This window comes from Zootoca vivipara, chromosome 13 (genome assembly GCF_965207765.1).
Source record: "Zootoca vivipara chromosome 13, rZooViv2.hap1.1, whole genome shotgun sequence".
In the NCBI taxonomy this organism is placed as follows: Eukaryota; Metazoa; Chordata; class Lepidosauria; order Squamata; family Lacertidae; genus Zootoca; species Zootoca vivipara.
The window spans coordinates 49,545,896-49,563,810 of NC_142596.1; the positions used below are offsets into that span (position 1 = coordinate 49,545,896).

The window sequence follows — 17,915 nt, forward strand, 5'->3', positions numbered from 1 at the left end:
CGTCTTCCAAAGCAACTGCTCTATTCCGAACTTAGCAATGGAAAGCGTAATGCTGGTGGTCAACAAGAGGTTTAAAGACTCTCTCAAGGCAAATCTTTAAAAATGTAGTATAAACACCGACAACTGGGAAACACTGGCCTGCGAGCGCTCCAGTTGGAGAACAGCCTTTACCAAAAGTGTCGTGGACTTTGAAGATGCTCGAACTCAGGACGAAAGGGAGAAATGTGCTAAGAGGAAGGCACGCTTGGCAAACCCTCACCGTGATCAACTCTCACCCGGAAACCTAGGTCTCCATTGTGGAAGGGCGTGTGGATCCACAGTCACTTACAGACTCACTGTTAAAACCATGTTTATGGAAGACAATCTTACTTGGCTACAAGGGATCACCAAAGAAATAATATATGGAAAATATCTCTAAGCGGTGTACAAAACAGAAGCAACAACAGACAGCTTAAACAAAATATTACAGAAATATACATATTAAAATGTTACATTAATACAAAGTTACATATAAATATAAATCAATATCAATTCATTTTCCTTCTGACCTAACTCACTTTAAGGCAGCTCCCTATATTTCTTCAAGTATTTAACGGAGGCATCCGCAGATGGGGTGAACAATGAATTAGTCTCTCACCATTTTGTATGTGGGCAGGTGGGTGGGTAAATTTTTCCAGGTGTTGCAAGCAGTGCCAGAGAGCCCAGTCGAGCCTCAGCCTGTCTGTCCCCACATTCATTCATTCATTCATTCATTTATTCATTCATTCATTCATTCAATATACTGCCCTTCATCAAGAGATCCCAGGGCAGTTCACAGAATAAAGTACAAGATAAAACACAAGTAATTAATTAAATCAAAACAACAAAACAACAATAGCCCCCTAGGGACAATGAACAACCTGGCTTCCCCCCTCCCCTTCACAGCTCCATTGCCCTCTCACTTTAGCAGGACAAATTCCCTGGAACCAGATTGGTGCAATGCTGGTCCCTGTTGCCACCGGTGCTACAGTCAAACCTCGGTTCCCGAACGGCTCCATTTTCGAACGTTTCGGCTTCTGGACGCCAAAAACCAGGAAGCAAATGTTCCGGTTTTCAAACGTTTTTCAGAAGCCGAACGTCCAACACGGCTTCCGCTTGAGTGCAAGAAGCTCTTGCAACCAATCAGAAGCTAGGCCTCAGTTGTCGAATGTTTCGGAAGCTGAGTGGGCGTCTGAAACGAATTCGAAAACCAATGTTTGACTGTACTTTAATAGTGGCAGACACCTCCATGTTACATGGCACAAATACGCCTCCTCCTCCTCCCTTTTTGGGGCAGGGAGCTGGCATGATATTCATGCCCCTTTGGGCCTGATCCCATGGCAAGGGCCAACCTTTGCCAGGTATGTCCTTGGCTTTAGCTGCCAAGTCTCAAAAGCCTTTGTTCCTATTCCACCCCTTCCTCCAAAGAGCTCGCTCGAGAAACTTCATGGCCAAGGGGGGATTCGAACCCTGACCTGCTGGGTCCCAGCCCAAACCCTCTTAACATTTACACGCCGCTGGCTCTCCCCCAGATCCTGCTCAGTCGGAAGAGAGGAGATGCTGCCAGTCAAGAAGACGGGAAGACCGAAACCTACCTTGCCAAAAAGAGAGAAAGATGACTGCCTTGATGGTGAGGAATTTAAGGACCGGCTCAAAGGGTCGCAGGAGCTCCATGGTGGCGAAATAGAAGAGGAAGAGAGCATAGAGCGCCAGGCTGACGGAGAAGTTGTAGATAATGGTGATGTAGAGGTAGCCATTGTGAATGCTGGGAAGCACAAAACACACACGGAGGTACCAAGCGTCAGACAATCCTTGCATTTAGATCCCTCTCCTTTCTCCAAGGCACTTCAGGGACTGTGCTTGTTTCCATCCTGTGTCTTATTTAACCCCCTCAACAATTTAAGATGATCTTGACAAGCTGGAACATGTGCACAGGAGAGCGACCAAGATGATCCAGGGTCTAGAAACCAAGCCTGATGAGGAGCAGTTGAGGGAATTGGGAAGAGACGACATATTATAGCCATCTTGATTTTTTAAAGGGCTGTCGCATGGAATATGGATTCATGCTATAAAGAGATTCAAGCTGCTGTTGCACCTTTTGTCCACAATCACTATTCATTGTGGATGCAGTGGAGAAAGCCACATGGCTTTGTGAAATGTAATCACATCACAACCATTTGCATTCCACTCTTGCAGCAGTTTAGCAGCTTTTAATCATTAAATTTTTTCGGTGGGTCAGCCAAGGAAAAATGGTTTGTTGCTTAATTTTTTTCAAGAAATGGGTTGGTTTCGAGCTGCTTTATTTTTGTGTATTTCAAATGCCTTTTACCCTTTTCCAGAAAACTGCCCTGAGCTTTTCCTCTTCCAAAGGCGTTCTGGATCCGGCCTGCGGACAGTCCGGGAATCGCCGCGTGGATTGCCAGCATGTGCGTTCCCTCTCCCTCCCTCTCCCTCACACGGCGGCAGCGCCTCATCCCTCCCTCCTCCTGGCTTCTCCCCGCCCTGCCTAGAGGAGGAAGGGGGCTGGGCTTTGTTGGCTCCAGCAGCAGCAGTGCTTGAGCGACCGCCATTTTAAGCAGCCCCTCTCTGGAGACCTTTTGTGTGCCGCTCATCGTCCCCCCTCTGCCACCACCACCAGGTAAGCAGCCACCGGGGCTCGTGCATCCTCCTCCCCCCCCCAAAAAAAATAGTCCGCCCCCCCCACAAGGTCTGAGGGACAGTGGACCAGCCCCCTGCTCAAGAAGTTTGCTGACCCCTGCTAAACCATCCCAAACCATAAAAACCGCACGCCCTTGCCCCGCACCCTCCCTTCTCCTCACTTGAAGTCGCCGTCGTTGTATTTCCCAAAGGCTTGCAGGATGATGGTGATGATCGCCATCAGAGGCTTCACAATGCAGAATTGCAGCGTTGCCTGGAGAGTTTGAACAAGCAGAGATAGAGCACAGGGAAAATGTGTTACAGTCACACACTTCCTACCACCAGAGGAAACTCGTGTGCATTTAACTTGTGTGCATTTATCTTTACGCGCGTGGCAAATTAAAATAAAATAAAATAAAAAGGGGGGAGGGGCAGGCATTCGGGGTAAAGGAACCTTTGGGCAATCCCACCCACCACTGAACCCAGTGTGTTTTGACTATAAATTATGGCTTTAGGTGCTATCCCCAGAACATAACCCCAGCTTAAATTGAGAGCTGCCTGTATATAACTCTGAACACTCGCATAGACCCATGGAACCAGATGTTCCTGAGCCACTGCATTCGTATCTGAAGCAAAATGAATCCAAACAGTAAAGACGAGACCTCAAGCATTTTGGTCCCTGGAGCCCTTTAGTTTATGCGGTTTTCCCTCCCAAAGGCGATCTGCCAAGCTTTGGAATACCAGTAATCCACGTTATTGAGATAAAAAGCCTCCCCAAAGCTGGCAATCATGGTCTGGGCCGCGATCAAAAGATGAGAAACTGGTTTACTGTTATTCAAGTCTCAAACTGATTGCACGTATAAATTCAAAAGAGACAATGGGAGGAATGAATCATTTGTTCAGTTATCAATGAGATCTCAGAAGTTAATTTTGTCCAGAACCTTTTTACCTTGGGGCAGTCCCACCATATATGCCTGTAGGTCCCAGTATCCTGGCATTATTGTTTCTATTTATTGTCCACCCTTTCTCTTAAAGTTCCCTTAAATTTCCCCCCTAAGTATTATGTGTGGGGTTGTTGTTTTTTGGGGTTATTTGCACATCTGTATAAACAAGAACAACCACCATGCTTGCATATAGCTTTCAAGAGAGGATAAATGCTTTCTGTCTAAAGTAAATCATTAAAATCCTTGCTACAAGATTAGGCAAGGCTGTTCTTTTTTTCACTCTTTCTCACTCTCTCTCTCTGTGCATTTGCCACAAGAGACTAACGCAGCTAGCTCCCTGGAAGGTACAGTCAAACCTTGGTTCCTGAACGCCTCCGTTTTGGAACGTTTTGGCTCCCGAACCGCAGAAACCCAGAAGTAACTGCTCTGGTTTTCGAATTATTTTCTGAAGCCAAACGGCTTCCGAGCTGGGTTCTTCATTTCTTTTCATTGTCTTTGCAGCCAGGCCATTGATCCTCGGTTTTTGAACTTTTTGGAAGCCATGCGGTCTTCCAGAATGGGTTAAAAGTTTGAAAACCGAGGTTCCACTGTATTATTTTCATCAGAGATGAAAAATGTCCACCTGCAGCTATAGGCAGTGCCTCTCCTGTGAGCCTCACCTGCTTGCAGAATCTGAGGAATCCAATCGAATAGGACATCCCCTGTAAACAGCACGTTCCATAGAGGCAGCTAGACCTAGGAAAAGATAAGACAAGCCCCCATCAATTCAGGCTAGGGGCTCCAAGGGTTCGCTGCAGGGGGACACTGTTAACTAATGAGGAGCAGTGGATATTTCCATATTAGCAGCCTAATACGGCAACTTACACAATGGGTTTCCCTCTGATTTCAGCCATGATGGTGCTCTCGCCTCCGAGGTACTCAAAGCAAAGGCTCAAAAAGCTGTAGATTACGAAGGCTGAAACAGAGAATGAGAGAATGGCAACAGTTAAAAACAGTCCACCCTACAATTCATTTATATTTATTTACCACTGTTCATGAAAAGCATATTAGAGTGGTTTGCAACAGCCGTACATAAAGCCACACAATAAAAACCATATAAAAAGTTAGAGATCAGCTAACTTATCATGGAAAGACGTATTTTTAATTGTCTGCATAAGCCTGACAGAATAGGAACGTTTTCAGGAGGGGTTTAAAAGATGAAACGAAAGCCGCCCCTCTGAAATTCTATAGGCAGACTGAAGACTGTGAAACTCATGGGCAATGCAAAAAAAATATATTAAAAAATAAGTCAGCGTGGCCTGCAACAAGATGTTGCAGCGTGAGGTCTTCCCCGTTTAGCATTCCAGTTGCTGCATACCCTCTCAGAGCCTCGCCACTTACCAAGCAAACTCAGTCCTCATTGGACTGGTTTTGGAATTTCTCCCTTTCCCTGCTCCCCTCCCCCCCACACACACACCAAAAAAGAGGTTTTGACTCTGCTAAAACTTGCAAGGTCCCCACCCCATTTCTTGGTTTCCTTAGTTGCTGCTGCTGCATCAAAGAGCTGAAACACATCTTGGCGACGACACTGGTACTAGCCAGTTGATGCCGTCCACAATTGACTTTTGTTGGGAGCTTCCAGGAAAGAAAATTCATGTTGAGAGAAAGGAGGATTTGCAGAGTTCAGCCCTGGAGAGGAAGTGGTGTGCTTTGCACTGAAGACGATAAGGGTGCCTGCCAACGCTCTAGATGTGCCCGTCCTCACCCACCGTGTTTCTGAGCCACATGCAGAACGTCTTGTGCAATTCACCACAGAAGTGTTTCTCAGAACAGAAGTGAACTCCTTGCTCCTGAACTTTATTGCAAAAGAAACCCAGCCGTTTCAACATGTGCAGGCCGCTCGGGATCGAACAGCGCTGCACGCCCTTTTTTGCCGTATGCGGTGGGCAACGGCGCAAAATCAGCCTGTCGCAGAATGAAGCCTCGATCTGCCCATGTTCTTAGGCCGAATCGCAAAACCCGGCTCACCTGCCCTGCCCTGTGGAACGCCCTCCCAGCAGATGTCAAGGCAATAAGCAACTGTTTTACTTTGAGTTACAGGTAGGTAGCCGTGTTGGTCTGAGTCGAAGCAAAATAAAAAAATTCCTTCAGTAGCACCTTAAAGACCAACTAAGTTTTTATTTTGGTATGAGCTTTCGTGTGCATGCACACTTCGTCAGATACACTGTTGTGTGCATATACACTTCGTCAGTGTATCTGACGAAGTGTGCATGCACACGAAAGCTCATAGCAAAATAAAAACTTAGTTGGTCTTTAAGGTGCTACTGAAGGAATTTTTTTATTTTGTTTTACTTTGAAAAGACAACTGTTTCGGGAAGTTTTTAGTGTTTGATACTATATTGTTTTTAATATTCAGTTTTTAATATTTAGTTGGAAGCCACCCAGAGTGGCTGGGGAACCCCAGCCACATGGGCGGGGTATAAATAATATATTATTATTATTATTATTATTATTATTATTATTATTATTATTACCTTCGTAGCAGTCACGCACAGAGTCGAAATAAACGTAGTACTGGTGGCTGCCTATCATCAAAAGGCTGAGCCACGAGTCGAAGGCGTAGATGGGCACGATGAATAGGATACGGATGATGTAGCGCTGCTCGTTGGGGATGGTGTAGCTTTTCAGGTGCAAGAAGATCTGGAAGGAAAGAAACGGGCAAGGCTGTAGGAAGCAGGACATCTACTCCAGAGAAACACAAGCAGGCATAGGCAAACTCGGCCCTCCAGATGTTTTGGAACTACAATTCCCATCACCCCTGACCACTGGTCCTGTTAGCTAAGGATCATGGGAGTTGTAGTCCCAAAAACATCTGGAGGGCCGGATTTGCCTATGCCTGCAAGAGAGCAAGCTTCTCCCATCCTCAGCCATCAGCCACACCATCAGAGACCGATGGGAGTTGAGAGTCTGCAACCTCCAGAGGCATCCCTGGTTTGGACAACACAGAGCTAGACACACCTATCATCCGAATTGGCAAAAGGCCATTTCCAATTTTATTTTGTTAATCAGCCCTGTCTTTGGAACATGAGGACTAGAAGCTTGTTCTAAGCGCAAGCCTACAGCTCATTGGAATGCAATGCACTTGCAGGGCATGGAGAAGGTCCAAGGTTCAACCTCTGGCATCTCTGAGCAGAGCTGGGAGAGACCCTTGCCATAACCCCGGAAAGCTGCTGCCAGTCAGTGTAAGCAATATTGAGCTCCATGGACCAGGGGCCTGACTCAGAGTCAGGCAGCTTCCTTTGTTCCTAGGAATCATGCTTGGAAGATCAGGAGCAGCCCATTGAAATTGCTGCGGCACCTTCCAAAAAACTTAACACAAAGATGTGTAGCTGTTAAGTGGTGTTTATTAAAAAGGGCCATTTGGTGCCCTCCTGACAATGCTTGCCCCCAACTTGTGTCTTCCCTTGGCATGCTGGGAGTTGTAGTCCAACATCATCCAGAGGGCATGAAGTTGGGGAAGGTGAACAACTGTAAAAAGCCCTGTTATATTATTATTACTTTTCCCCAGTAAATTTTATCTGTGCTGTTGACATTTACACAAATGTAAACAGCACAGATAATAATAATAATAATAATAATAATAATAATAATAATAATAATAAAATACATACATTTCTTAAAAAATTGTTTAGGGGTACTCTCGTTTTGACTCAAGAAAACCACCATTTTATAGTTCAAATCGGGAAAAACAAACACAGCAAATGGGAGAAAAGTACAAAGATTCACAAAATGTTTAGGGGTATGCGTTCCCCCCGTACCACTCCACACCCCGGGGGAAAACACTGCATACAAGACAATTGTTAAAAGCTAATTAAATGTTTTTATTACCAGTATTTTAATAACACAGCACTATTTAAAAGCCTGTTCTTAAAAAAACCAGTCCGTTCCCAAAGGAATAAAATGGTATTCACCTGCCGGCAGAAGGACAACTAGGAGGGAGCCAGACTATCTTATTTGGGAGGGAGTTCCAAAGTTGTTTGGGAGCAGCCACTAAGAAGGTCCTCTCCCCTATCTCCACCAAGCATGCCCTTATGGGTGGCAGGACTGAGAAAAGGGCCTCCCCTAAAGATCTTGGAGCCCGAGGCACGTCCCTATGGGAGAATACCGTCTTTCTGAGAGCCTGGACCTGCAGCTTCTCCCAACTCACCTGGTGGCAAGTGATGACGAGGGCAGCCCACACAAAGAGGCCAGAGATCACCTTGGCTGCCGAAGTTGTCAGGAAGAGATGCTGGCTGTCTTGGGAGTGGTTCTGGTCGGCCCTCAGCTGGGAGCCATCGCCTACGACCAAGGGGCCGGAGCCCACTGCCGACGGGAGGAAATTCAAGGGGAGCGTGGCAGGAGACATGCTGCCGGGGGGAGAAGACTCGCTGGCAAGCGTTGCGTTGTTCATCTGGCAGAGACGAGAGGGAGCAAAGGTGAGCTATCGGGAGATAAAAAGGTAACCTACGACACCTCTGCAGGAGGCACGGGGGAGAATCCGTGAACAGAGGGCTTTGTGTTTGCTCTCAGCTCTTAGCAATGACAGCTTTTATTGCACCCTCTTATTGTCCAAGGTCAGAATGGGAGACATGGCAGAGTTTATACGCAGCTTCGTTAAACAAATCCTTGCCTGGAGCACACCTTTAGTTGAAAGGTATTCAGACTGAGACTTGGTATAAAACAAGAAAGCTTGCATTTATTACAGGAAGTACATTCTTGAAAGGGACACGGGTGGCGCTGTGGTCTAAACCACAGAGCCTAGGGCTTGCCGATCCGAAGGTCGGCAATTTGAATCCCCACAACGGGGTGAGCTCCCGTTACTCAGTCCCTGCTCCTGCCAACCTAGTAGTTCAAAAGCACGTCAAAGTGCAAGTAGATAAATGGGTAGCACTCCGGTGGGAAGGTAAACGGCATTTCCGTGCGCTGCTCTGGTTCATCAGAAGCATCTTAGTCATGCTGCCCACATGACCCAGAAGCCTTCTGCGGACAAACGCCGGCTCCCTTGGCCAGTAAAGCAAGATGAGCGCCGCAACCCCAGAGTCATTCGCGACTGAACCTAACGGTCAGGGATACCTTTACCTTTACATTCTTGATAGGAATCAGAGAATCGTAGCGTCGGAAGGGACCCTGAGGGTCATTTAATCCAACCCCCTGCAATGCAGGAATCTCAATGAAAGCATCCATGATAGTTGGCCATCCAACCTCTGCTTAAAAACCTCCAAGGAAGGGGAGTCCATCACCTTCTGATGAGTCCATTCCACTGTCAAACTGCTCTTAACCTCAGAACATTTCCCCTGATGTTTGGTTGGAATCTCCTTTCTTATCATTTGAATCCGTTGGTTTGGGTTCTATCTTCTGGAGCAGCAGAGAAGAAGCTTGCTGCATCTTCCATGTGGAAGCCCTTTAGTCCTTCATGTCACCTCTCTTTTCTTCTCCAGGCTAAACATACCCAGCTCCCTCAATTGTTCCACATAAGGCTTGGGTTTCCAGACCCTTTATCATCCTGGTTGCCCTCCTCTGCACACCTTTCCAGCTCAGCAATAGCCTCAGAACTCAGCAATATCCACAGAACTGGACGCAATACTCTAGCTGGGGTCTAAAATGCTACCTAACCATCTAGTTGGAGAAACAAAGAAGCCATGCTTGTTCTGTTCTCAGAAGATAGTTCCAATATGATCTCTTGCCTCAAGGTCCAGAGAAAGTTAAGTGATGAGCAGAAGACGTTGTAAAGCTGAATGCAACCTAAGATTTATCACACTAAACATCAAAAAGACAAAGAGAAGTCAGCATAGAATCACAGGGATGGCCTGGGAAGCTGAAGGTTTCACACAGCCCTGCAACTGCAACAACAACAACAACAACAACAACTTATATCCTGCCCATCTGGCTGGGTTTTCCCAGCCACTCTGGGCAGCTCCCAACAGAGTATTAAAAGCACAATAAAACGTCAAACATTAAAAGCTTCCCTAAACAGGGCTGCCTTCAGATGTCTTCTAAAAGTCAGATAGTTGTTTTATCTCCTTGACATCTGGTGGGAGGGTGTTCCACAGGGCGGGCGCCTGGTTCCCTGTAACCTCACTTCTCGCAGGGAGGGAACCGCCAGAAGGCCCTCGGAGCTGGACCTCAGTGTCCGGCCATGCAAACCCCTCTCAGCAAGCTGAGTTGCCCCCAAACTTCCAGCAGCAATCTTGCAAGGTACAGTAGCTAAGCTGCATGTGTGCACGTGTGTGTGTGTGTGTGTGTGTGTGTGAGAGAGAGAGAGAGAGAGAGAGAGAGAGAGAGAGAGAGAGAGAGAGAGAGAGAGAGAGAGAGAGATGCCAGGTTACCCTGTGAACTTTCTGATCAAGCAGAGATTAGAACCTGCTTCTTCCTGGTCTCTGCCCAACACTCTCCACCACTAAACCACACAGATTCTATTTTGCAATTCCACATGGAGAAGTCATTTTCCTAGAAGTCACAGCTTGCTTGTTTAAGAACACAAACACACAATCAGAAATGGGGAACCTGGGCCTCCCCAGATGTTGCTGGATGCTTAGCTGCCCTCAGCCCCAGCCAGCAGGGTCAAAGGTCAGGGCTGAGGGGACCTGTCCTCCAAAAACATCAGGACCTCCAAAGGTTTCCCATCCCCAATTTGGTTTAATACACAAATGTCCAGCCCTTCAGACAATGGTTCTCTTTTTCCCTGTACCACACTTTGAGAATAAAAATTTGCTCGCGCCACGCCATTTTTTAAATTGATTGGAAATACATTGGAAAACAAAAAGAATCAACTGCTAGCAGTGCTTGGTATACAATACAGAACACGACTACTTTATAATATGATCAGGGATATCCAGAAAGTACAAAACAACGCAGCGACTTAAGAACAGGAATCATTCTCAAAATATAATTATAAATGAGTCGTCCCTAGCATTCTGTTCCAACTGTGATTCTGGTGCGGAGTGCCTTCCATTAGCTTCGGCTGGTGGCCCCATTGTGCCCCTACCTGGACAGGTAGCCTAACCTCTGCTGTCTATGCTCCAGGTTAGATTACTGCAATGCGTTATACGTAGGGCTGCCTCTGAAGACGGTTCGGAAACTTCAGCTGGTGCAGATTTCAGCAGCCAGCTTGCTCACCGGGGCAAGACAGTTTGAGCATATTAAGGTTAAAAAAAGGTAAAGGACCCCTGGACGGTTAAGTCCAGGCAAAGGCGACTATGGGGTTGCGGCGCTCGTCTCGCTTTCAGGCCAAGGGAGCTGGTGTTTGTCCACAGCCAGCTTCCCGGGTCATGTGGCCAACATGACTAAACCGCTTCTGGCGCAATGGGACACCGTGACAGAAACCAGAGCGCATGGGAACGCCGTTTACTTTCCCGCCGCAGCAGTGCCTATTTATCTACTTGCGCTAGCCTAGCATGCTTTCGAACTGCTACGTTGGCAGGAGCTGGGTCAGAGCAATGGGAGCTCACTCCGTCGCGCAGATTCAAACCGCCAACCTCCCGATCGGCGAGCCCAAGAGGCTCAGTGGTTTAGACCACAGCGCCACCCGCGTCCGTTTTCAGCATCTTACACTGACCCTAGCCCAACTGCACTGGCTGCCAATTAGTTTCTGGGCCCAATTCAAAGTTCTGGTTTTGTCCTATAAAGCCTTAAACAGCTCAGGGCTGTCACACCTCTCCCTGTATGAACCTACCTGGACCTTGTGATCATCCTCTGAGGCCCCTTTTCATGTGTCTCCTCCATGAGAGGTCCAGAGGGTGACAGATGCGAGAACCGACCCATTCTGCAGTGGCTCCCTGCAGGTACAATGCTCTCCCCCAAGGAGGTTCATCTGGTTCCTTCATTATATGCCTTCAGGTGCCAGGCCTTTGGCTGATTAACATCTTACAGTATACCTCTTTTAAATGTGTTTGTGGAAAGGGGTTTATTGGCTTGTGTGTGTTCTTGTTTTTATTATGTACTTTGTCTTTTGATATTTTTTTTAATTGCTTTATTGAACTTTTTTTAAAAAACCGTAACACAAAATCAAAACCATCCATAACAAATAAACATCAAGTAATTGTCAGTATCTGTTACACTTTATCACGGTCTTCTTCTGAGTTCCATTGACTTCCCGCCAATTCCCTCTAATTTTAAATGTATATTTATCTTGTGCACTATTTGTCTCTGTTTGAGATAATTACTTAACCAAGATGTTACATCTTCCTAAACCTATCTGGTGTACAACAGAAGCTATTCAAGAGCTGCCACAGATTTCACGGTATTGCAATCTTTGTCTTTTTATATTGTATGTGTTATGTTGTGAACTGTCCCGATATCTATGGGTGAAGGGCGGTATACAAATTAATTAATAAAATAAACAAATAGATGGACCATTGGGTCTGACTCAGCAAATTACGGCACCATATGTTCCCAAACCCTCTGTTTCTAAACAGGAAACTCGGTTATTCAGCAGTTTTGCAGGCATGATTGCATCTCCTTCTAACCACCGGTTGAAGTGACTCTCGCTTCTTTGCTTTTAGATAAAGCAAGATTTTCAACTCTTGTTTCTCTGGCTTCGCTTTCTTCACTAGCCCCATAGATTGCAGAAATTCTCCCGAGGGCGACAACCAACATCCGTCGCAGAATTCTTTAAAAAGCAGGGCTTTCTTGGCTGACGGCTTTGCACCTTTCCCCGTTCTTGGTGGTCTTCCTGTTATAGTTTGCTAAATCCAAACCGCCCAGAAGACAATGATTTTTTTTTGCCAGCAGAAGCAACAGAGCCAGCATTTCTCTGGCATCTCGTTCCCAGCATCAAACTAATAATACATGTGTATTTTTAGGTGGTGAACGACACAGTTCCATCTTTAGATGTCATTCCTTACATTTATCAAGGCTTCTATTTTGGGACTCCTTTAAAGAAGAAACACACCAACGTTTCCGATAACCACAACAAGTCTCCAAGAGCCCCGCTGGCTAGGGCTGATGGGACTTGTAGTCCAAAACATCTGGAAGGTTCCAGGTTCGGAGAAGGTTGTCCTATAGCAATAGAGGGCAGCCTGCGGGCCAGATCCGGCCTTCAGCAAACGTATACAGTGGTACCTCGGTTTAAGTACACCAGGGGTTCCCAACAAAATTTTCTCGAGGAGCCTTCATCGAGCCGCTATTGTGACAAGGACCCCCATTAATTCCTAATCCTAAAATTAAAAAGTGAAAGCCAAATTAAGAGTCTTTTTATATTTTATATTTATACGTTTTTTACAGTTCTTCCTCTTCATCTGTAGACCTTTGTCGTTTTAACGAACCACTTTTTAACCAACGGTCCTTTTTTAACTATGCGAACTGTAGCTTCCGCGAAAAACAACGCTTTGTTTACAAACACTACTGTTTTGCAAAGAGGCAGCTCGCGCCAGGGAGGAGGGAGGGGAATGGAGAAGACAGGGTACCTGCGCAGTAGCGCACAAATGAAGCCAACGCGCGCAAAGCATCTTGGGGAGGTGAGCGTTAGTAGAATGTGCGCGCTGCCTCTTTGCAAAACAGTAGTGTTTGTAAAGCGCCACCTAACGGCATACAGCAGAACTACTGCCTCTATCTAATTCTAGTTTTGCGCTAGACTCTGCTCATGCAGGAAGCAGCCCAAACAAAAAAATCTGTTATCATACGAAATATATTTAATATATTTTTTATTCTAATAGCATCTTGCGGACCCCTCTGGCATAGCTCGCGGACCCCTGGGGGTCCCCGGACCACCTGTTGGGAACCACTGAAGTACACAATTGGTTCTGGAAGTCTGTACTTAACCTGAAGCATACTTAACCTGAAGCGAACTTTCCCATTGAAAGTAATGGAAAGTGGATTAATCCGTTCCAGACGGGTCCGCGGAGTACTTAAACTGAAAGTACTCAAACCGAAGCGTACTTAAACCGAGGTATGACTGTATTCAAGCCACAATAAAGCTCATGTATTTACTTCTGAAGAATAAGAAGCAAATCAACCACAATGCAGTTTTCAAATAACTACGGGATGGGGAACCTGTAGCCATCCAAATGTTGTTGGACCAAATCTCTCCATCGCCCCAACCTGGGCCAGGCTGAAAGGAACCGTTGAGATTTGGAGTTCCTCACTCCCAGTGCAATTTTATTGCTGCTTTGCTCCCAATAATGAATCCAACGGTCAGGAAGGCCGTTTCTGCACGTGCTGGAGAGCAGGGTGGATTTGATTTAAATCAATTTGATTTAAATCACGATTTAAATCACTAGTCAGTAAGATTTTATTTAAATCGTATTTTTAACAGAAAGGCATTCCTGCTAGTATAATTGATGAATAGCCTTTGGACTATAATGTAACTTAAACAGAAAACAATCTTTAGAAAGATTTTTTCCTCCAAAAGCATTTTATTTTAAAAATCTTAATTAAATTTTAAAAATCTGATTTAAATAAAAAAAATCCGATTTACATTTAAAAAAAATCTGATTTTTATTTTATTTTTTAATCATTGATGTTTATCCACACTGTAGAAGGAATGAGCGGTATCAGTGAATCGTTTATCAACAGATCCTGCTGCAGAAACTGAGCGCAGGAGAGGCTGTGGAGCAGATCTCGCAGCAAAATGTGCGCGAGAACATTGGGCCGGCACAGAAGTCCGTTTAGCAGCATGTAAACAGGGCAGGGTGTGGACATTTTCAGACGCTCCAACTGTTCCTGCTTATCAGGAGTGGCGCCTCTTTTCTGGCCCTGCTCTCTATTTATGCCTCTTGGTTCTGCCTCCTTGTGAGAAGCAAGAACGTAGCAAGCTGCTTAAAGGAGTCTGCCCCAAAGATGGAAAGGTCTGGAGGTTGGGGTGGAAAAGTCCCCTTTTCCCCATAATTTCCCCCCCCTTGGACCAGAGAGTTGGAAAGGACCATGAAGCTCATCTAGTCCAACACTGTGCAATGCATGAATCTTTTGTCCAAGGTGGGACTTGCACCCATGACCCTTGAGCTCTCATGCTCTACCAATGGAGCTATCTCATCCACACTACTTAAGATGGTACCAGATGTCTGTCACCTTTGTGACTCTTAAAGGTAAAGGGACCCCTGACCATTAAGTCCAGTCGCGGACGACTCTGGGGTTGCGGCGCTCATCTTGCTTTACTGGCCAAGGGAGCCGGCGTTTGTCCGCTGGAGGCTTCTGGGTCATGTGGGCAGCATGACTAAGCTGCTTCTGGCGAACCAGAGCAGCGCACGGAAATGCCATTCACCTTCCCACCAGAGTGGTACCTATTTATCTACTTGCACTTTGACGTGCTTTTGAACTGCTAGGTTGGCAGGAGCAGGGACTAAGCAACGGGAGCTCACCCCGTCAAGGGGATTCGAACCGCCGACCTTCTGATCAGCAAGCCCAGAGGCTCAGTGGTTTAGACCACAGCGCCACCTGCGTCCCTTGCGACTCTTATATAAATGTAATTGACCATGCGTGGGGGTTTGGAGGGATAATCAGATAAGCTGATTAAAAAATAAATAAATCGAACTGATCAATTAAAGTCTGCAGTACCAATAACAATTTGGACAGCCAATCATTTAAAGAGCCCACCCAATTCATTCCTAGATTGTAGGTGGGCCTGTAACCATTCAATTCCTCCCAGATTACCTGATCATTGAAGATCCATCCCTATAGTTTTGCAAGATCAGACAATGCCAGCTATTTCCTAAGCATTTGTTGTGATTTAATTCTGGGAAGGTCAGATGAAACTGTACGAAACAAATGCTACCCCAGTGGATTTTGCGATGCTTCCAGTTCATTTTGCCATCACTTTCCTTATTGCAATTAAGGAGCAGGATTGTTGCCCAAGATGAATTTCCTGGTATGTGATTGATACCCACATGAAAATTGCAGCGGCCCAGGAGCACCCTGAGTTAAGGCTGCTTTTTAAGCAAAATTTAGTATGGCAGCGCCCACACTTTGGGACTCCCAGCCTATTGACATCAGCCAGGTGCCATTTCAATGCCTGCTAAAACTTTTTTTTTTTTTGCAAGTCTAACCAGGTATGTGGAACATTCATGTGTGTTTTAATCCGTTTTGGGTTTATCGTGATTCTAATTATTTTTTTCTAAACAGTTGTTCTTATCTGTTTTTATCAAAATTCTATTGTTTCGTTCTTTTTGCAAACCGCTTTGATCAGGTTTTATTGGAATCAAGCGGTATATAAATTTTATGAAAGAAACAAACACTGACCTCTCAAAACGGGTGATTCTTAGATTCAGAAAGAAGCTCGAACTTCATAAACCACTTATTCTCTCCCCCCCTTCTCTCTCTCTCTCTCTCTCTCTCACACACACACACACACACACACACACAAACACACACACGTGTAACACAGTTAACACACTCTGCGAACAAACATGCCCTAAGCTTTCCGCCTCATCCATTAAAGGTTGCCCACACCAATCAACATGAGCTTTCGGTCATTAATTCACCAATTAAACTGATCAAACCTCGCACCCGTAACAGGGTAAGACTCCCATTCAGGCTCCTCTGGAGATCATCAACGTGCATTAATATTTCCCTGTTCACACCACTGAGCAATAGGAAAAACCATCCTGATATTTCCAGCAACTGCTTCCACCCCATCAGACCCACACTTCTGCTACCTTCTCAGGTGAGCCTCCCTCCCACTTCCCTCTGCAACACACGTGCGACTCACCCCAGTGTTTTACGCCCTTGCAGGAGAAGAGCTTCAGATATCTTCAGCCGAGGAACACACCAGCATCTAAAAATACTCCTCTTCGTGCTCTCAGAAGAACGGGGAGGCGGGGAGAACACTGGGCAGAGGAATTCGGGATGCAGACGAGCAGCCCCAACTGCTGGGGGGGGGCTGGGTGGTCCCACAGGACAGCGGCTCAGAGCTCAGCACCAGGGACACCTGCATCTAAAGGAGGAGAGGGGCAGAAGATGCAGGCATGAGCAAAGGATCAGTCCCCCCCCCCCCCCGGGATCCTGGTTGGCAGAGGAACCGGGGCAAAGTCCAGCAAGTAAACATTAACTGGGCTGCAAAGATAGTCACTAGGCTGGTGTCATGGGAAAGGAAGCAGCTTTGGGAACAGCGCTTGCCTGCTTTGTTTCCAATGCCAAACTTCTTCCTTATCCACTCTGCACACCAGTCTTGGAAAGGGAAGGGCCACAATCCAGCGTTCACCTGCTTGTGTGCCCGGGGCCCCAGGTCTCCACCCTGGGCATCTTAAGGGAGGGCTGAGAGGAGCTCCCCCCTGGAACCCTTGAGAGTCACTGCCAGTCAGAGCCGGCAATACTGAAGGAGCATCTCCACCCCCATCATTCAGCCCGGACACTGAGGTCCAGCTCCAAGGCGGTTCCCTCACTGCAAGAAGTGAGGTTACAGGGAACCAGACAGAGGGCCTTCTTGGTGGTGGCGCCTGCCCTGTGGAACACCCTCCCATCCAATGTCAAGGAAATAAATCTGACTTTTAGAAGACATCTGAAGGCAGCCCTGTTATGGACATTTTTAATGTTTGGTGAATGGATTTATTATTACGGCCACAGACCAGTTCCGGCTCACTTAGAACATCAGGAAAATCATAAAACACTATCGGGATTGCAATTGGGTATAACAGGGACAATACAGATATAGCAGCAGTTTAAAAGATGTAAGTTAAATCTTAATCACTAAAATATAGCCTAAATTTGTCATTTAAAACCTTAATCATTTTTGGTAGTACAGCCTGTTCCCTAGGTTTTATGGCTGTCACACAGAATTTGGCCACTCTTAGCGTGATCTCTGGATCCTTGTCCTCTACCAGGAGTTTTAGACACTGAAGTTCGGACCCATTTGGAGTTTTTTGTATAACAGGGGTGATAAATACCGAAACATTTGATATTTTATCGTGTTTCTAATATTCTGTGGGGAGCCGCCCAGAGTGGCTGGGGAGGCCCAGCCAGACGGACGGGGTATAAGTAATAAATTATTATTATAATTTTTATGAGCCACCTTTTCTTGGGGGTTCCCCAGCCGGTTCCTCCCACCATTCCTCTGCCTCCAATCAGTCCAGGACAGATAACCCCACTGAATCTTGACAGAGTGATCTGAAGATTGGTGTATTTCCTATTTAGAGTCTAGCAATTAAAAAGCCGCAGTCCCGATTCAATGCACACTATTTGCTGGTACTCCCAGCGTGAAATACATCCTGGGCCCATATAATAAGAACAGCAATCTGCATTACCATATAAAGACAGAGCTCTATACATCATCTGTCTAATGTACATTAAGTCCTGGAAGTTTTGGACTACAACTCCCATCAGCCACTGCCAGCATTGAAAATGGTCATGGGAAGATGGAAGTTGTGGTCC

At 46.1% G+C, this 17,915-nt stretch overlaps 1 protein-coding gene across 3 annotated transcripts in view; it reads right to left on the reverse strand.

Annotated features, from left to right (window-relative positions):
* TMEM184A (transmembrane protein 184A) overlaps positions 1-17,915 on the reverse strand; it is a 37,337-nt gene that overhangs the window by 5,748 nt on the left and 13,674 nt on the right. The window contains exons 2-8 of one of the 3 annotated variants that reach the window (XM_035131446.3): positions 16,258-16,482; positions 7,786-8,028; positions 6,113-6,278; positions 4,464-4,554; positions 4,259-4,334; positions 2,838-2,929; positions 1,614-1,783 (exon numbers count right to left, since the gene is read on the reverse strand). In XM_035131446.3, the coding sequence (XP_034987337.1) occupies positions 1,614-1,783; positions 2,838-2,929; positions 4,259-4,334; positions 4,464-4,554; positions 6,113-6,278; positions 7,786-8,028 (838 nt within the window). In that variant the 5' untranslated portion in view covers positions 16,258-16,482. The remainder of the gene's footprint in view (positions 1-1,613; positions 1,784-2,837; positions 2,930-4,258; positions 4,335-4,463; positions 4,555-6,112; positions 6,279-7,785; positions 8,029-16,257; positions 16,483-17,915) is intronic. The other 2 variants (XM_060282495.2, XM_088657071.1) reach the window with 2 other exon arrangements.